We start from the raw sequence: 18,755 nt of genomic DNA on the forward strand, positions 1-18,755 counted from the left end.
TAAGTGACTTGCCCAGGATCACACAGCTAGTAAGCATCTGAGCCTGAATTTTAACTTGATTCCTCCTGACTCCAGGTCTAGGGCTCTGTCCACCATGACACCAAGCTGTCTTATCATAGGACCAATGATTTAGACCCAGAAGGGACTTTAGGGTCATCTCATTTAAAATTTTCCTTTAAAAGATGAGGAAAGAAGGCCAAAGAAGTAGAAAGACTTGGTAAATGTCACGCAGGGAGTGGCAGAGCCAGAATTCAAACCCTGGACCTTTAACTTTCCAATCCAGATCTCTTTCTACTATGCCACACCAAATAATTATGAAAAGGTGTATACTGGATTCAAGAAATAGCCATGGACAACGTATCAAGCTTATGTAGGCATCACTTATACTGAGTCACAAAGACAAGGTAAATAACATTTGTCATAGTGTTCCAGTGTCTACCAAAATATCTTGCAAACCACTGAGCTTTTTGTTCTGGCCCAACAATTCAACTCCACTTTTTCCTGTGATTTTTTTCTTTAAGATTACATCTATGACAGAGAGATACTAAATGTATTACTGTGTTTGGGTTGATTTAGGGAGATTGCTGAATTGTTATCTGTCTCATGAGCTATTTGATTGGCCATCGAGTGACCTAAATAATCAGGAGAGATACAGCTATTTTGGTCACCTTAGGATGCACCTTGATAATACCCACAAGTCCCTTTTGAAAGCAGAAAAGTTCAGTAACTTATTTCCCAACCCTTTCCTCCCTGCCCCTCCTAGTGAAATCCTGACTGTCTTTTATAATCCTACTCAAAGGAAACAGCATTCCATGAAGCTTCTCCACTGGAAAAGATCATTACTCAGGACTCACAGAAGTGGGAGGGACCCTAAAATCTATCTAGTCCCACGTATACCTGAACCAGGATCCCTCCTTCAGCATACTTGGTAAGTGGTCATCTTTGTCTATTAAGTGTCTATTAACCACCTCTACTGGTAGGTAGCCTTGGCCCATTAAATGGAAGATCCCCTCTCTCTCTCCCTCCAATCTACTCCAAACAATTCTGCTGTTTGATAGAATGAACTGTAAGCAAGTTTTTCCTCTTACCAAGGCCAAATATGTATCTCTGTATATAAATATATATATAATCTATATGCTATAATATATATAGCTATATGCTATTATCTATCCTCCATCCATCTATCCATCTATCTATCTGACTATCTATCTATCTATCCATCTATCCATGCATAATCTTCCTCAAATAGAATGTGTCTTAAAGGCAGAGAAGTGTTTGTTTTTTCTTGGTATTTATCCCTAGTGCTGAGTACCAGGTCTGGCACATTGACAACACTTAATAAATGCTCATTTGTTCATTTATTTATCCGGGGTTGAGCAGAATAGGTTGACTTTTTCACATGGAAACCTTCAAAATACTTGATGAAAAATAGCCATCATGTTTCCACTAAGTCTTCCCTTCTCCAAGGAAAGCATGTAATTCTTTTGACCACTCTACACTAGGCATGATGGCTCTTTGAGGCTCTTCACCAACCTCCTGGACACCCTCTAATTTAATGACCTTCCTAAAATGTGACATTCAAAATTGAATGCAACACTTCACACGTATTCTGACCAGGGTGGCATATAGAGAGATTATCATCTCCATTTTTCCTACACCTTCTACCCCTTCACACAGCCCAGGATCATAGCGTTTTATAAAAGTTTGTTAGCATCTTCTTCACACAAGTACCTTCTATATTTCACAATTATTTATTTACATATATTAACTGCCTGAATAGATTATAGGGACCCTAAAAGGCAGGCATTATATGTTATCTGCCTTTAGTTTCCTTCTATATCTAGCCACTGGACGCAGATGGCTCCAAAAGAGAAAGTGAGACTGGTAACTTTGTACAGCCCTGCCTCATTTAAATCCATTTCACTTGCATGTCATGGCATCATCCTCCTGATGTCATGGTCCTCTTTGAGAAGGAAGGACAAACAACCAAAACATGATACCTAGCAAAGTTCTTTACACACAGTGGGCATTTAAGAATTGATCACTGAATGTTGAACCCTGTGTTTTGGTGTGGTTGCAAGTATCACCCAAGATAGTGTAAGATACTGGAAAGGAGTTTACAGCTTATGTAATTTTTCCTTCTTATTTTATTGATGAGGGAACTAAGAGTCACTGAGATAGTGACTTGCCCAGAGTCTCAGAGATAGTAGCTGGCAGAGTCTAGGATTTGAACTTAGGTCTTTTGACTCCAAATCCAAAGTTCTTCTTATACTACACTCAACTGTCTCCCCAAAGAGCCATAAGTAAGGCAAATGAAGAATATCAGAGCATTGAAGAGAAGTTTTGGGGTAGATTTCCAGTGAGAAAATTCTTGAGTTCTTTCATCTGGATTCAGGATTGTAACAAGAAACTATTCATTAAATCAAATTAATGAGGTTTTCCTATGATTGAATTAAAATGAAGGCCACAGTCAAAACATGAGTCTCATTGGAAGGGCTTTCCCATCAACAGAGACTCAAACTAAATTTCAATTTCCTTGAACCAATCTGTATTTTGTTTGGCTGATGAATCCAGGGTTTTATATGACCACCAAATTGACAGGTCTTAAGTTGCACATTAGTTTGAGGGTTGCCAATCTGATTCACAGAAATTGCAAATATCTGGCTCAGAAATTTCAAAATCGAGCCAATGAGTCAGTCAGATGCCTTCGCATCTTCTTAGCCAACAGCCACCTTATAGAGAAGCAGGACTTCCTTCCTCTAGTCTCTACCCTCTCTGAACCATTCTTCACAAAGCTCCCTAAGTAATCTTTCTGGCTCACACCACTTCTCTACTCAAAAACCTTGAGTGGTAACCCACTGTCTACAAAAGAAAGTATAAGTTTGTGATTCTGGCATTCAAGGCTCTCCACAATCTGATCCCAGCCTGCCTTTCTAGCCTTAATTTGTGCAAATTTATGTCTCTACATACTTAAGCCAAAATGGGATCCTTTCTATTTCCTAATCCCATCCTTTCTTCTGTGTTTATTCTGTCTTTTAAATCTGTTATGTATTTCTAGCTAATATGTTTTGGAAACTTCTCCCTTCAAGGCTCAACTCAGGTTCTATTTCCTTCATAAAACCCTCCCTGATCATCAAGCTATCCTCTGTATTATCTCTCTTTCTTCAGAATACTTGAGTGTTCCGACACTTGGGCAAGGCATGGAACCTCTCTAGACAAATTTTTGTTGCTTGATTAAAGCAAGTGAAGGTATGTAAACAATGGCAACCCACTGAGCACTGGAAAGGATCCTAGATTTTGAGTCAGAAAACCTAGGGCAAATCTCAGTCCTGCCACATGCTACCTGTGTGAACTTAAACAAGTTCCTTAACTTGGGCCTCAGTTTCTGCAGTTGTAAAATGAGAAGGCTAGATTCAGTGGCCTCTGGGATCCTTTCCAGCTTTGGTCCTAAGTGTTTTCTGAATGTTTTCTCGTTTTCAGGGTGGGGATTGTCCCCCCACTCTATATTATTTTTACTTGGAGACAACTAGGTCCAAAGAACTTGATGTGACCTTTTTGGGGAGTGTAGAGGGGGAGGTGATTCTGAGAACAAGGCAATACCTGCTGATCTCTAAGATACTTTCAGGTAGCATAAAATGAGGCAGTCTGGATTTCAATGTAAATAAAAGCGATGGAATTCGAGGAACTTTGAAGCCATCAGTGGTAATCCAATAAAAGATCTACAACTCCTCAAGTCATTCTTTCCTACACCTGTAAAATCTCCTTGATAAACTAAACAACTATTGCAAAAATAAAATTGGAAATAAAAGCAGTCTGCCTCACCTTCCCCTGTATCCCTTGCCTCAACCTCCCGTCCTTCCACCTCCTTAGTGAGGAAAGACGATTCTGAGTTACTGGAGAGATCATTAGGTCTTAAGTAAATGATTATAATTTATTCAACTATCCACTGCCCAAGTGAACATTAGGGTATAATAAAACCAGGTTCCTCCTGGTCTCCTTCAGGAACACCCAATGGTATAGTGGATAGAGTCCGACAGGGTCTGAAATTAGGAAGACCTGAGTTTAAAACTGACTTCAAACACTTAACTAGCTTGAGTGATCTTGGGAAAGTCACAGGACGGCTATTTGCCTCAGTTTCCTCAACTGTAAAATGGGGCTAATAAAAGCACCTACCTTGCCAGACTGTTGAGGATCAAATGAGATAATATTTTTTTTTTTATTTTGTAATGTTTAACAATCACTGCCATACAATTGTGATTTTATCCCCCCCAGAGATAATATTTTTAAAAACATTTCGTGCAGTGCCTGGCACACAGTCAGTGCTATATAAATGCTCATTCCCTTCCCCTCCCCTTAAAATAACATCTTCAGACACTGAGATTTCTGTTGTTTTCTCCCCCATCTATCTTTCCTGCTCACCCCCCCCCCCCCCCATGACTGTGTTGCTTCGCTACTCTTCTTTTCTACCTTACCTCCCTGCCCTACTGGATCCCAATAGGAACAGCCATGAAACCCCAATCTCTCTTAATTGACTCGTTTGGGAGTGGGATTCATATAATAGTTACACAAGCTGGGTGCCTGATTCAGTGGGGATGCATCACCTTGGATGTACTAGCACATGAGACTACGGGACAGAAAGGGAAAAAGGGCTAGACTGGAAACAGGCTGATCAATCCAATGAACCAAAAAGCATTTGTTAAACAATTACCATGTTGCAGGCACCGGGCTAAGCACTGGGGATGCAAAGAAAGGCAAAAATAGTTGCCTTCACGTTCTACTCGATAAACAGCATGTAAATAACTGGGCACACACAAGATAGGTGCAGTGGGGAGATCTGCTGTCTAATTCTTCCCATAACATTTCATGGCTGTGAGAGCATGGGCACTAGACGCTTCATAACCTGCCCCCTCTGCTTTCATAGGTTTTTGTTTTTTTTTTTTCACATTTTATATCCTCCTCCCTTTCCCTCCCCTGATGCCAGTGACACTGGGCATTTTCTCTGACTGTCCTCCTTGCCTGGAATTGTCTGCGTCTTCATCTCTACATCCTGGCTTCCCTCAGGTCCCAGCTAAAATCCACCCTACTACAAGAAGCCTGCCCCAATCTCCCTTAATACTAGTGCCTTCCCTCCATTGATTGCCTCAAACTTATCTTGTATGTACCTTGTTTCTATATATATTTGCATATTGTTCCCCCTCCCTCTAGATGATGAGCCCCTTGAGAACAGGGACTGTCTTTTGCCTTTCTTTGTATTCTCAGGGCTTAGCACAGTGGCTAGTACATAGTAGTCACTTAATATATGTTTATTGACTAACTGATGAAACACCTTCTCTGAGCCTCATTTTCCTCTTCTGTAAAATGGGGCTAATAGCTCCCACAGTACCTGCCTTTCAGTGTTGGTATACCAGGGGTAAATGTAAAATACCACAACTTTTTTTGCATGAGTCAGAAAGGGGTCCTGAAAGTCATTCGTCATGAGATGCTCAAGTTACGTCCTGAGTCATGGCAGCCTTGCTGAAAGTTAAGTGTGTAGGCTTTCAAGGGTGTAACTCAGTAGGCATTACTTACCTTCCGGTACTAAACCAAACACTCAAACTAATCTCATTACTTTGTGGCCACACCTTTTAAGTCAGTCACCTTGGAAGGAGGCTCTGGTAAATTACCACTTGACACTCATTAGCTGTGTGACCTTGGGCAAGTCACTAACCCAATTGCCTCATTCTGGGTCATCTCCAGTCATCCTGATGAATATCTGGTCACTGGATTCAGATGGCTCTGGAGGAGAAGTGAGGCTGGTGACCTGCACAGGCCTCCCTCACTCAAAACAAAGTCAAGTGCAAGTCATGTCATCATTTCTCTGATGGCATGGTCTTCTTCAGCAACGAAGGATGAACGAACACACATACAATTCGGCACACAAAAGGTGACTGGCCTCAGACAAAGAGGCTCTATTTGTTGTGTTTATTTTGATCCTGGTTTTTTTATTACAACTTTATAACTTTCATTTAAAGAAAACAACTGAGTTCTTAGTTCTCTCCCTCCCTTCCACTCCTCCCTTACTCATTGAGAAGGCAAGCAATACTATATCAATTACACATGTGAAGTCACGCAAAACATATCTTCCTATTAGCTACGTTGCAAAAACATCCAGACAATAATAAAAAAAAACATAAAGAAAGTGGAAAAAAATACACTTCAATCTGCACTCAGAGTTCATTGGATCTTTCTCTAGAGGTGGACTGTTTGTCGTGTTTAGAAAGGCAAGTTCATGGAAGAGATACCAGAGCAGTGAGCACAAGTTTAAGCTACGGGGAACCAATCTGAACAAGTCTAGGCAACTGAACTACCCTGTGACTCGCGGTCATTTGCTTTGTGAATCCAAACTCACAGAGTAGGCACAATGAGAATGTTTAATATACTGTAACTGATAAACACAACCCGTGACTTAATCATGTAACCTGGCAGTATGAGGAGTCTTACATATCTCAAAGATGTAGAACTAAAGTCACCCAAAGTCAAAGTTTCCATCTGGTAAAGAAGAAACTCTACCAAATAAGAGGCAACATGGAAAGACAGCTTGGCAGTTAGGTGGCACAGTAGACAGAGCAATAGGCTTGGAGTCAGGAAGATCTGAGTTCTAATCCAGTATTAGACTCTTATGAGCTGTGTAACTTTGGGAAGTCATTTAACCCGTATTTGCCTCAGCTTTCTCATTTGTAAAAACGGAGGTAATAGGAGTACCTCCCTTGCTTGTGAAGATCAAATTGAGGTAATTATTGTAAAGTGCTTAGCATAGTTCCTGGCATACAATAGGGGATTAATAAATGCGTATTCCATTCTATACTGTATGGTTTCTGACTTAGAAAGATGGCTACCTTCACCATGAACTCTTTCCAGAAGTATGGTAAGACTGATTATTTTTTCTTCAGGAACCTTGGACACAGAGCTGCTACTGCTACTTCCTATATAAAGAAGGGAGATGAATTCTTACAGTTCTTAAGCTGGGGTTCATAAACTTGTTTCTTAAATACTTCAATAACTGCATTTTTTTTGCATGTGCCATGTAATTGGTTTCCTTTGTAATCTTCTGTGTTCCATTTTATGCATCTAAAAATAATATTCTGAAAAGCGTCATTCAGATGGTCATTGGGGTCCATAATATTAAAAGGTACTAAAGGTTTTCCAATGGTACAGTTCTTTGGTCTCTGGAACTACATGAGTTATAAATTTAAATAGTGCCCAACACTGAAAATGCCAAACTATACACCATATCAATTAGTCAATAGACATTTATTAAATATTTACTATGTGCCAGGCATCATTCTCCAAATATACTCAACATTTTGCCTTATCTGCACCTTTACTATGTGCTAAGCACTAGGGAGAGAAAATAACAAAAAAAAAAACCAAAATAAAAAAACCCAAAAAACAGGTCCTGCCCTGGAGGAGCTTATAGTCTAATGAGGGATACAACGTGCAAGTATCCATGTGCAGACAAGGAATTCCAAACAAGAGGGACATGGGAGTAAAAACACACAAGAAAGAAAACATGATATCTATGGGGAAGGCTGAAGAGCTCTACCTGTGGATGAGGAAAACATTTAGGGGGAGAAGTGAGAGATAAAGATGGTGCCAGATGGTGGAAGATCTTGAATAGTAGGAGGGGGAATTTGTACCTTCAACTGTAGGCAACTTGAAGCCACAAGAGATGTTTTGATCAGGGGAATATCTAAATGGTTTCATAACATGAGGACAATCAAGGTGAATGGGAATTGTCAGCACTGTCTACCGGGAACTGTAGTCAAATGGCGCCTTACCGGTCATGGCAATGTATCTTAAAGAAGCCTCGAGCATTCTAGAAATCTCTCTGTTGGGGTTGTTATTCCACTATCGGGATGATATGGCAAATGTCATCTAGACATACAGACTAGAGGTACTTTCTTGTGCATAACTCAACTCAGTCTTTTCTTTTTCTGTGCAACAAATATATTCCTATAAGAACCTCTGAGAATTCATTTTCTCAGATATGTTTGCAATCTTTTAAGTGGAAAATTGCATAAGTCTTTTGTTATGACATTTAATTCCTATTTCGCTCTTGACTTTTCCAAAAAGAATGAGTGGAGGCTCTTCATTACCACTCTGTCTCTCTCTTTGGAGATTCTGAAGTGAGTTTTTTCACATGAAGTCATAAAATGACTGGACTTTCAAGTTCATAGTACCTTTCTTTGACTTTTTTGGGCAAAAGAAAAGTACAGCACATATTCTACAAAGGCTGGGGTTTTGGTACTGTTTGCCTCCAGGCAATATGAGATAGATTTACCATGAATATGTAGATGACATACATTTAAAAAAAAAAAAACTAAAACCAAACATTGTTAAAAGAGAATTTAGCCTTGAAGTCAATGATCTCCCCACAAAGATGATATAAGTTTATTACAACTTGGTTGCATCACCCTGACATGGAAACCAGGGCCTTCTGCTTTATAAGGCCTATAAGTGAAAAGGAAATTGATGGAATTAAATCAGCAAATTATTTTACAATCAGAGCCAACAGCTGTATTCCCCCCACACAGCAGCTGAAGTCCATTGTAAAGACAAGTAGGCTGACCTCTTCTCCTGTTCCTGCATCCCTGGTGGGCCTGACCTGAGTTTGGGCCTACCCAGAGTCAGCGGTTACTGAAAGTCTGTGTTCATTTGACTGTGCTGGGTACCAGATGAAAAGTGTGTGTGGGGGAAGGTATCAGCCATATATTTGAAAGTACATAATCTCATAGAAAAAAAAATCTGCATAAATGACTGATTCCCACCCTCACCCCTCCAACTTCTTGGAAGATGTTTTAATGAACTTCAAGTTAGTGACTAGAAATGTCACCTGATCAGATTAAATTTCAAAGGGGTGAAGGATGAGGGAAAAGAGTCTTGACAAATGGGTATAATTATGAGCTAAGGTCTCTGCTTTGTCTCCACACCTTGGCACTTAACATTTGACACTAACACATCATATCAGACAGAGTGCTTGACTTGGAGTCAGGAAGACCTGAGTTCAAGTCTTGCCTTAGACCTTTCTAATTGTGTGACCCGAGGCAAGTCTCTTCACCTCAGTTTCTTAAAAATGGAGATCATAATAGCACTTATCTTATAGTGTTGTGAGGATCAACTGAGATACATATATAAAGTGCTTTGTAAATCTTCAAGTATGGCATAAATGCTGGAAATTGTTATTGTTGGTTCCAAAACAGTTTTGGAAGAAATGGACTAATTTTGACTACATTTAATACAAGGCAAAAGACATATTAAGTGATCCATTGGCACACTTAGAAGTGAATGTTTTAAACAGGCGCATCTTCCATGCCTGGACTGAATGAGGCCTCCAGTTCATAAAGTCATGAGGTCCATCTGGCCTTCGGCATCTTTTAAAGTTACTCTTTGTTATATCTTGTCAAATCTGAACCCATAATAATTAGGAAATGATATCAAAGAATGAAATACTTAGAAACAATTGCTTCCTCTTATATTTTAAGTCCAGGCTGCTCCTATTGATAAGAATATTACAATTGATTCTTTTTTAAATTAAATTTTTATTTTTGTTAATCAATAAAAATTGGTGCTTTTTCTCCCTTCTCCTCCCTCAAACAAAATTCCTATTAAAAACTCCGTACAGTCAAGTAAAATGAATGGCTCCATTGGCTATGTGTAGAGGTCTCCACTTGTACTGAGTCTACCACCTTTTTATAACTGATTCTGAAATCTCTTTCTGTGAGTATTCATAGGGATCTGAGGCCCTTACCTCTAATCTAACCCAATTCAATAAGCATTATTAAGTGACTTAATTTTCATTCCCCAGTAGAATCTGAGCTTCCTGAGAATGGTGGAATTTTTTTTTTTGGTTTTGTCTTGATATCTCCAGTGTCTACATAGTCTGTTGCACATAGTAGGCACTTAATAATACTTATTGAACTATGTTCAGCTATTCAACTAACAACTATGCTAGGTACTAGAGATAGAAAACACATAATCAGACATGAATACTAACACATACTCTATTTCTTTTTAGGGTTGCCCTGAAGATAAAATGGAAAAATAAATATGAAAGCATTTTGAAAAGAAATGTATTAATGATACGTAATTTGGCATCATGAGAAACACCTATGTGGATAGAAAAGTAGAAGGTTTAGAGAGATGTTTTATCAATACTGATGCATAAAAAAGCACTTAAAAAGCTCAAGAATTATATAAATTCCAAAGGTTACTATTATTTTAAATTTAGGCATATTATGAGAAAAATAAAGCTTTAGGAAGAAATAGCTTCCTAAGTTTCACTAATATGTGCAATCTAAATTCTAACAGATCAAAACTTATAGATCCAGTGTAGACCTATCACTTCACTATAGTGAAGAGACAAAGAACACATCATGTTTCCTGCAGAGGTATTGCTGTGAACGTTTCTCCAGGACATTTGCAACACATAATTAAGCCCTCTACCACATTGGGCTTCAACCATGACAATATAAAACCCCTAACTTTCCAAAGATGGTAGACACATATTCAATCCCATGAAAGAAGAGTCTACAACATAGAAAAGTTTGACAATCACTGCCCAAATGAAAAGTATCTCATTGATTGTATATACATTGATACATGTGTGTATATATGTATGTATGCATATAGTTCTTAAATTTGACCCACTGTGTAACACGTTGTTCACTGTACTAAGCACTAGTCCCAAGCCATGAAAAGAATAGTATGTTTGGAGTCAGAGGACCTTGCTCTAAATTCCACTTCCACTATTAACTCTCTGTGTGACCTTGGACAAATCACTTTGCCACTGTAAGCCTCAGTTTCTTCATCTCTAAAATGAGGAGGTTGGAATAAATCACTTCTGAGGTCTTTTCTAGTTCTAAATCTATGAATAAAAATTTATGTTCCGTAATTTCAACTGGGCCCTCACTGCTGCAAGGCAATTCTTGTACACCTTCCCAATTAGTTTGCTCTATCATCGACCACAATGGCTATTCCAAACCTTTTCATCCCTCCTCAAATCTTCCATAGTATCCTTTCTCCTCCTACTTTTAAGTTAATACATCTCTTCATACTTCACTGAAAAATGAAGGTCATTTAATAAGAACTCTTTTTTTCCCTCCTCCTTAAAGTGAGAGCCCTGAACCACCTTCTGTCATTATCTTCTCCTTCATCCCTTCCCTTGCAGGAAGAGGTGGTTCTTCTTGACAAGACAAATCCCTTATAAGCATTCCTGATTGTATCTCATCCAGTCTTCTCTATTGGATTGCCTTCTCTATCATCTCCCCTCTTATCCCCAATCTTTTCCCATCTACTGACTCCTCTGTTGCCTACAAACACATTCGCGTCTCTTCCCATTCTTTAAAAAACCTGTCACTTGCTCCTACCATACCTAGAGTTATCATACTATAACTCCTCTCTCTCTCCTTAGCTAAACTCCTTGATACAGCAAAATACATTTGCTTCCTCCACTTCCTCTCAGTTGATTCTAAACCCACTGAAATCTGGTTTCAAACTCATCATTGAACAGAAATTGTCCTCTCTAAAGTCATCAGTGATTTAACTGACTCTAATGGCCTTTACTCAATTCTTGGTCTCTCTGCAGTCTTTGACAAGGTTGGTCTCCTTCTCCTATCTGGGTTTTTCTAACACTGTTCTCTCATGGCTCTTCTCCTACCTCTCTGATTGCTGCTGCCCATTCTCCCTTGTTGGATCTCAGTACAGATCATGCTCACTAACTATGGGTATCCCCCAAGGCTATGTACTCAGTCCTCTATCCTATATTGCTTGGTGGTCTCATCACCTCCCAATATGTTTAGTTATCATCTCTTGGCAGACTATTCCTAGATCTATAAATCCAGAACTAACCTCTTTCCTGAGCTCCAGTTTTGTATGGCCAACTACCTTCTGGATATCCTTGAGCTACATGACCCGAAGACATCTCACACTTCAAAACAGAACTCATTATTTCCTACCTCTGCTCCCAAACTTCCCTATTACTGTTGAGAGAGTACCACCATCCTTCCAGTGACCAAGGTTTGTCAAGGTCATCCCTGAATTCTCTCTTGCACTCACTCCACTTATCCAACCTATTTCTAACTTCACAATTAACCTTTCACATACAAGGTGTTCTAAAAGGTATAAGACAGTCTTAAGCTTTAATAGCTAAAATAACCCTTTCTCTGAATTACATACCCTCTTCTCTGATGCAGGTTCTCATCACCTCATGCCTGTATAATTTGTAAATGCTTTCTGGTTAATCTCCCTTATCCAGGTATCTCCCCTTAGCTACCAAAGGGATTTCCCTAAAGTGCAGGTCTGTCCATGTCAGACTTCCATACCCAAAGCCCCCATTTGATAAATTTAATTGACTCTAGGATTGAATATAAAACCCTCTGGTTTTCAAGCTCTTCAAAACCTGGTCCCCTCCTATCTTCCCTGTCTTGTTCTATTTTGCTGCTGATACATGCTCTGAGAACCAGCAGCAAGGGCCATTCCTTATATGTCATTCCATCTCCAATCACCTTGTCGTTTCACTGGCTGAATCCCACGCCTAAAATGGTATCCTCCCTCACCTCTGCCTATTCATCTTGGTCAGCTCAAATCCCACCAGGAAGACTTTCTAAGTATCACCCTCAACTCCCCCCCCACCCCAGACAACTACCACCTGCCCTAAGGTGAACTTTCACCTACTCTGTATATTGTATATGGACACAGTTGCTGGCAGTTAGCCTTTCCCCGTAGAACGAGGAGGGGAGACATTATGTTTTTGCCTTTCTTTGTAATCCCAGGCCTTAGCATGGTGTCTGGCATACATCAAACACTTCGTAAACACTCACTGGCTGACCTGTGTGGCCCTATTTTCACACAATAGTTCCTGAGTAGTAATTGTTCTGTGTCATTAAAAAATACACTCACCATTATGGGACATCCCCACAGCAAGGCACTTCTGAAACCTGCAGTACTGACATTTATTTCTACTTTTCTTATGGATCCGACAGTTCAGGTCACACCGATCATAGATCAGTTTCAAACGGATTGTCCTCCGGAAGAAACCCTGCAAAGGGACATAGAGAAGAAGACCATCTTATAAGATGTCAAGGCCCCCGAAGGGATGTATGGTACATGGTCTGGTGGGACACATACTGGCTTGGTTCCTTGTTCTAGCCCCACCACTAACTTGCTGTGTGAAGTTGCAAGGGTCCATTTAGGTTAAAGAGGGCAAAGGAAAACAAATAAATAATAGACTAGGAAGTCAGGTTTGAATGCTGTTTCTATGAACAGGAACAAGTCACTAAATAGAATTCAGCCTCAGTTTCCCAAGCCATCAAATGGGCAGCTAGGTGTCACATTGGATAGAGTACTGGGTCTACAATCACGAAGACTTAAGTTCAAATATGGCCTCAGACATTTACTAGCTGTGTGACCCTGGGCAAGACACATAATCCTGTTTGCCTCAGTTTCCTGGTCTGTAAAATCAGTTGGAGAAGGACATGGCAAACCACTCCAGCCAAGAAAACCTCAAATGGTGTCACTAAGAGTCAGACTCAAGCGAAAATACCTACTTCACAGAGCTATTATAAACCTTACAGCATTAAATAAATGTGACCCGTTACTATCATCTCCACAGTCTTGCCCTTTGTTGTTTATTTGCTTTTTTTTTTTTATTTGTAAAATGATGGGTTGGATCCCATGATCTTTAAGATCCTTCTAATTCTGTGCATATGATCATATTCATCTGGTCACACAGGCTTGCTCCATTTTAGGTCTCCATTTGGTTTTCAGTCTGATCAAGCAAGGTTCTGGATTCAGTGTAATGAGAATAAACCACCATGTAATCAGTTTAACCTCCCCGCAAATCATTTCAGCCACAGGCCCCATTCTTCCCAACTGCACTAAGCGGTCTGGCAAAGTTAGAGTGGTTCCATCCGAGGCTGTTATCGGGGCCAATAAAAATTCACATGTGGATAATTTTGAGGAATTCTCTACATTGCATAATTTCCTGCAGAAATTCATTTCATTTATTTATGCAGGAGGGTCCTGTGTTACTGTAGCCTACAGGCATAAGAACATTATGGGGAACAACATGCAGGAATTGACAGAATTCCCCAGGAAACCTAGTGCTGTCATGGAGGCAAAAGGGAGAGCCAAGATTCAGAGAGAAACCTTGGACACTTTCAGTAGCTCTGGAGGTAGGTGAGACTGGACTAAGTGATCTTCAAAGTCCCTTCCTGTTCTAAAATTCCATTAATTCATTTCTCCTTGTGTTTGGTCTAGGCCTGGGATTTCATTGATTTATGGAAGGGCTGGTACAGAAACCATATCCCCTGATACAGAATGGAATGGCAACATAGTGAAGCATATATGTATCTTCTGAAACATATAGTCTTAAAGATTTCTTGGGGGTACTGAGAAGTAAAGTGTCTTGTCCACAGTCAGACAACTAGCGCATGGTCTTCCAAATACAACAGGCCATCAACCAATCAATCAGTAAGTATTTGTTAAGTACCTACTATGTGCCAGGTACTATGCTTGTTTCTGGGGATGCAAAGACACATGAAATAAAGTCTGCCCTTGAGGACCTTATGTTATCTTGGAGAGACATCATGTACACTGTGTATGTATGTGTATATATATTTATATATGTATACATACACACATGTATATATATATACACATATGTATATATACATACACACAGAGCATACACATAAGTATAAATTATATACATACATACACAAACACACAATAAAATGAAAGGTGATTTTGGGGAGTGAGGGGTGGTATTGGCTCAGGAAAAGCATAATTAGGGAGGAACCAGAAATTTCACATGATACTGGGAATATGTGAATTATCCTGAAGAAAAAAAAAGAGTGATCTGGGAACTTTTAACTTGCCAAGTTTATTTTCAACTGATGACTTATAAGCATTATTTTTTTAAGCTGAGGTGAAGTGGTTGACAGATGAAGTTGGCTGTTTCCAAAGTATTGGGACAGTAAAGGCTGAAAATCTCTCTCTCTCTCTCTCTCTCTCTCTCTCTCTCTCTCTCTCTCTCTCTCTCTCTCTGTGTCTGTCTGTCTGTCTGTCCCTCTCCCTCCCTCCCCCTCTCTCTTTCCTATAAGAACTCCTTCATGAACTTCTAATCCAATACCAATTCTGGACAGGAGGTCTTTCAAATGAAAGGTCTGACATCCTACACATTCCTTCAACTGGGAAAGACTTTGTGCCTTGTGGAGAGACTTAAAGAACATTCTCTTAATTTTTTTCTAATTTATGGAATAAAACAACCATTTCCATAACACAGTCTAATAAAAGCAGAAACAAGAGCATGTTGTACACAGTAACAGCAACGTAATTTTTTAAAATAGTATTCTTTTTTTTGTTTTTTTTTTTACCAATTAAACCAATATTGTTTTAAGAACATTCTTTTTAGAAACTTTCTGCTTCTTGGAGGCAGTAAGGTAATGAAATGGATAGAGCATTGGATCTTGAGCCAGAAAGACTTGAGTTCAAATTTGACCTAGGACACTTAGAAGCTATGTGAACCAGGACAAGTCACTCTGTTTGCCTCATCTTTAAAATAAGGATAATAATAGTACCTATCTCACAGGGTTGTTGTGAAGATCAAATGAGATATTTGTAAAGCACTTAGCAGAGTGCTTGGCACATAGTAGGTGCTTAATAAATGCATGTTTCCTTCCTTCTTCCATGTCATATTTTGATTGTATGAATTAAAAGAATGTGATCATTTAATTCAATAAACATCTCAATGTCCACCATTTAGAAAGAAAAATGAAATAAAACATAATTCTTGTCTTTAGGGAGCTTATAATTTAGTGGAGAAGGGGGAAGGGGAAGAATAAGATGAATAAAATAAATTGGAATGACAGAGAAGAAAGGACAGAGGATCTTGGATTTAGAGCTAGAAGGAAAATTAGGGCTCACCTAGTCTAGCCCCCTCACCTTAGAGTTAAGGAAACTTCGGTTTGTGCTGAGACACAGAAATAAGGAAACTGAGGCACAAAACCATTCAGTGACTTGGTCAGTGTCATATAATTACTAAGTGTTTGAGGTGGGTAGAATTTGAACTTAGGTCTTCTTGACTTCCAGTCCAGTGCCCTCTTCACTATACTTTAGCTCCAAGTGTCCTGTGCTTTGTAGAGGAAGGGATCACAGATCTTGGGAGGATCAGAGAAAAACCTGCATGAAGGGGGACTTAGAAGAAGGGAAAGATTGTTATAGTTATTAACAATGTGCATGGGGGGAAATCATTCTAGGCATGGTGGAGCCTATGTATAAAGAGGAGGAAGGGGGTGGGGGAGTTCCGTCTAAGACTTGAAAAGGTAATTCATTTAGTTTAGCTGGGTCACACACAGTGTACAGAGGGAAGAAGAGAGAAATGAGTCTGAAAGGAAGGGTCATCACCAGATTGTGGAGGGCCTTGAATGCCAGGCTAAAGAATATATATTTAATTTGGTTAGTAATGGGGAGTCACTGAAGGTTTTTGAGCATATGAGCACTGTGTGTGCGAATATGAAGATTTTCCGCAAAGTAGAATAATGGGTGAATCGTGAACAGGAAAGCATGGAGGTTGGAAACTGGTGAGAATATTATTAAGATGACAGAGGTAAATGGTATTAAAGGAGAGTTTAAACTGGGCTGGTTGTGGTGGGAATGGAAAGGAGAAGACTGGCAATGGATATCTCATAGAGAGGAATCAGCAGGTTTTAGTAGCAGGTAGGATTTGGGGAGGGGGAGAGAGGAGAAGTCAAAGATAACTGAAAAATGAGCCTGAGGGATGGAGAGAATGATGGGGCCATTAGGAGGGGAAGGATTTATCAGTGAGGGAGATCTCTGCTCCTTTTTATGGGGAGCAGGAATTCACTGGAATTCAGCACCTCATTTCCTTGGAATTGATCTGCTCTTGTGACAAGGAAAAAGCCCTGGACTGTGAATCAGGAGAGCCCTGCTGCACTTTCTGCTCTATAAACTTGGACAAGCAACAGAGTGACAGCATCCTTTTCAATGGTGACAAGAGGGAGATAAAACCTGAGCCCTGGATGGGATAGGGGCGCTGAGTGCTGCTGAGATCTGTTAACTCTACTGATGGTAAATGATGCAGTAGAGTCACAAAGACCTCAGATACCTATTAGCTCTGTGACCTTGGGTGAATCACATAACCTCTGTTTGTCTCAGTTTCCTTATCTGTAACATGGGATCATAATAGCACCTACTTCCCAGGGTTGTTGTGAGGATCAAATGAGATCGTAATTATAAAACACTTTGCACTTGGCAAACGCTATTATTATTATGATTAACCTTTTAAAAAGAATCACTCTAAGATCACTATTAAATGGAACAGGGATTGGAGTTTTTTCTGCTTGACCCCAAAGGGTAGAGCTAATAACAACATGTGAAAGCTGCTGAAAGGCAGATTTGGAATTGAGAAAAGCAGGGGGAGTGTCTTAACAGTCTTAGTTATCCTAAAGTGGAATAGTAGGGGAACTAGGTGACCCAGTAGATATAGCACTGGGCCTGGAGTCAGGAAGACCTGCCTCAGACACTTACTAGCTTGTGTGACCCTGGGCAAGTCACTTAACCCTCTCTGCCTCAGTTTCCTCCTCTGTAAAATGAGCTGGAGAAGGAAAAACTTGCGAAATAACTCAACAACAATAACCAAAATACTATGTGACTTCAAGCAGGATCACAGAACTTCCATTTAGAAAAGCATAGTGGATTGAAGGAGGAAGAACTATGTTCAAATCCAGCTCCAGTAATTAGCTGTATTATTGTGGACAAATCTACTCGAGCACTCGGAGATTTTTCCTCATCTGGATGGAAAAAGGGAATAATAAAGAAGCCAACTTCCAGGGTTGTTGTGAGAATTAAAGGAAAGAGTCTACGTAAGAACCTTCCATAGACCCAGATAAATATCAGTCATGGTCATTAATATCATTCTTTTTCGTTCCACAGTGAGGCTAAATGCTTTGAAAATCCAAGTGCCAGTTTAAACAGCAATTTATATTCCTCTACAAAGTTTATTTCAAGGAGTCATTCTTTACTGTAGGAGGTAACAGCTGGAAGGGTCTTTAGAAACTATAGAGTCCAATTCCCTCATTTTACAGATGAAGCAAATGAGGCCTCACCAAAAAATGTGCCTTGCTCGAGGTCATAAAACCACTTAGCCGTTGAGTTGGACCCAGAACTCAGGTCTCCTGATGCCCAGCAATGGCAGCCTGATTGTATAAATATCGACATTTTGTATAAATGTTTACAGTTTTCAGTTTCTTTGTCTTTCTTTCATAGAATATACTTTTGATCTTTTAATTTAATTTTTAGGGGACAAGAGAAACAACCCTTATTCCACAGGGGGCTTTTATTCATGTTCAGTTTGCTCCAAGCACTGACAGGGGGTATATGTGCAAGTCATTCTATTTCTCTGAATTATTGTATGCCAAGAATATTTCCATGAGTGATTATTGCAAAAGAGTACACACAGTGAAATGTAGCTGGACTGATACGCTTGTCAATAAGGAGACAGAATATGACTTGCGTTAGACAGATAGAAGTTGATAAAATGGAAATGAGATGGATATTAGACTTAGAGGTAAAAAAAAAATAAGGTTTTTGTTTGGTGTATTTTCCCCTGATGGATGAATCAATGTTTTTGTTCTTCATGAAGTGCTCAGAACTTAAAGAATAAGCTCTTTATGAAAAAACATTTGCAACTGGAAGGC

General features: G+C 39.6%; 1 protein-coding gene across 5 annotated transcripts in view; it reads right to left on the bottom strand.

Moving 5' to 3' along the window:
* Nucleotides 1-18,755, bottom strand: part of PPARG (peroxisome proliferator activated receptor gamma) — a 168,998-nt gene that overhangs the window by 48,474 nt on the left and 101,769 nt on the right. For all 5 annotated transcript variants that reach the window (XM_072598457.1, XM_072598461.1, XM_072598462.1 and 2 more), the window contains exon 5: nucleotides 12,937-13,075. In XM_072598457.1, coding sequence (XP_072454558.1) covers nucleotides 12,937-13,075 — 139 coding nt within the window. The remainder of the gene's footprint in view (nucleotides 1-12,936; nucleotides 13,076-18,755) is intronic.

This window comes from Notamacropus eugenii, chromosome 3 (assembly GCF_028372415.1).
Source record: "Notamacropus eugenii isolate mMacEug1 chromosome 3, mMacEug1.pri_v2, whole genome shotgun sequence".
Lineage (NCBI taxonomy): Eukaryota > Metazoa > Chordata > Mammalia > Diprotodontia > Macropodidae > Notamacropus > Notamacropus eugenii.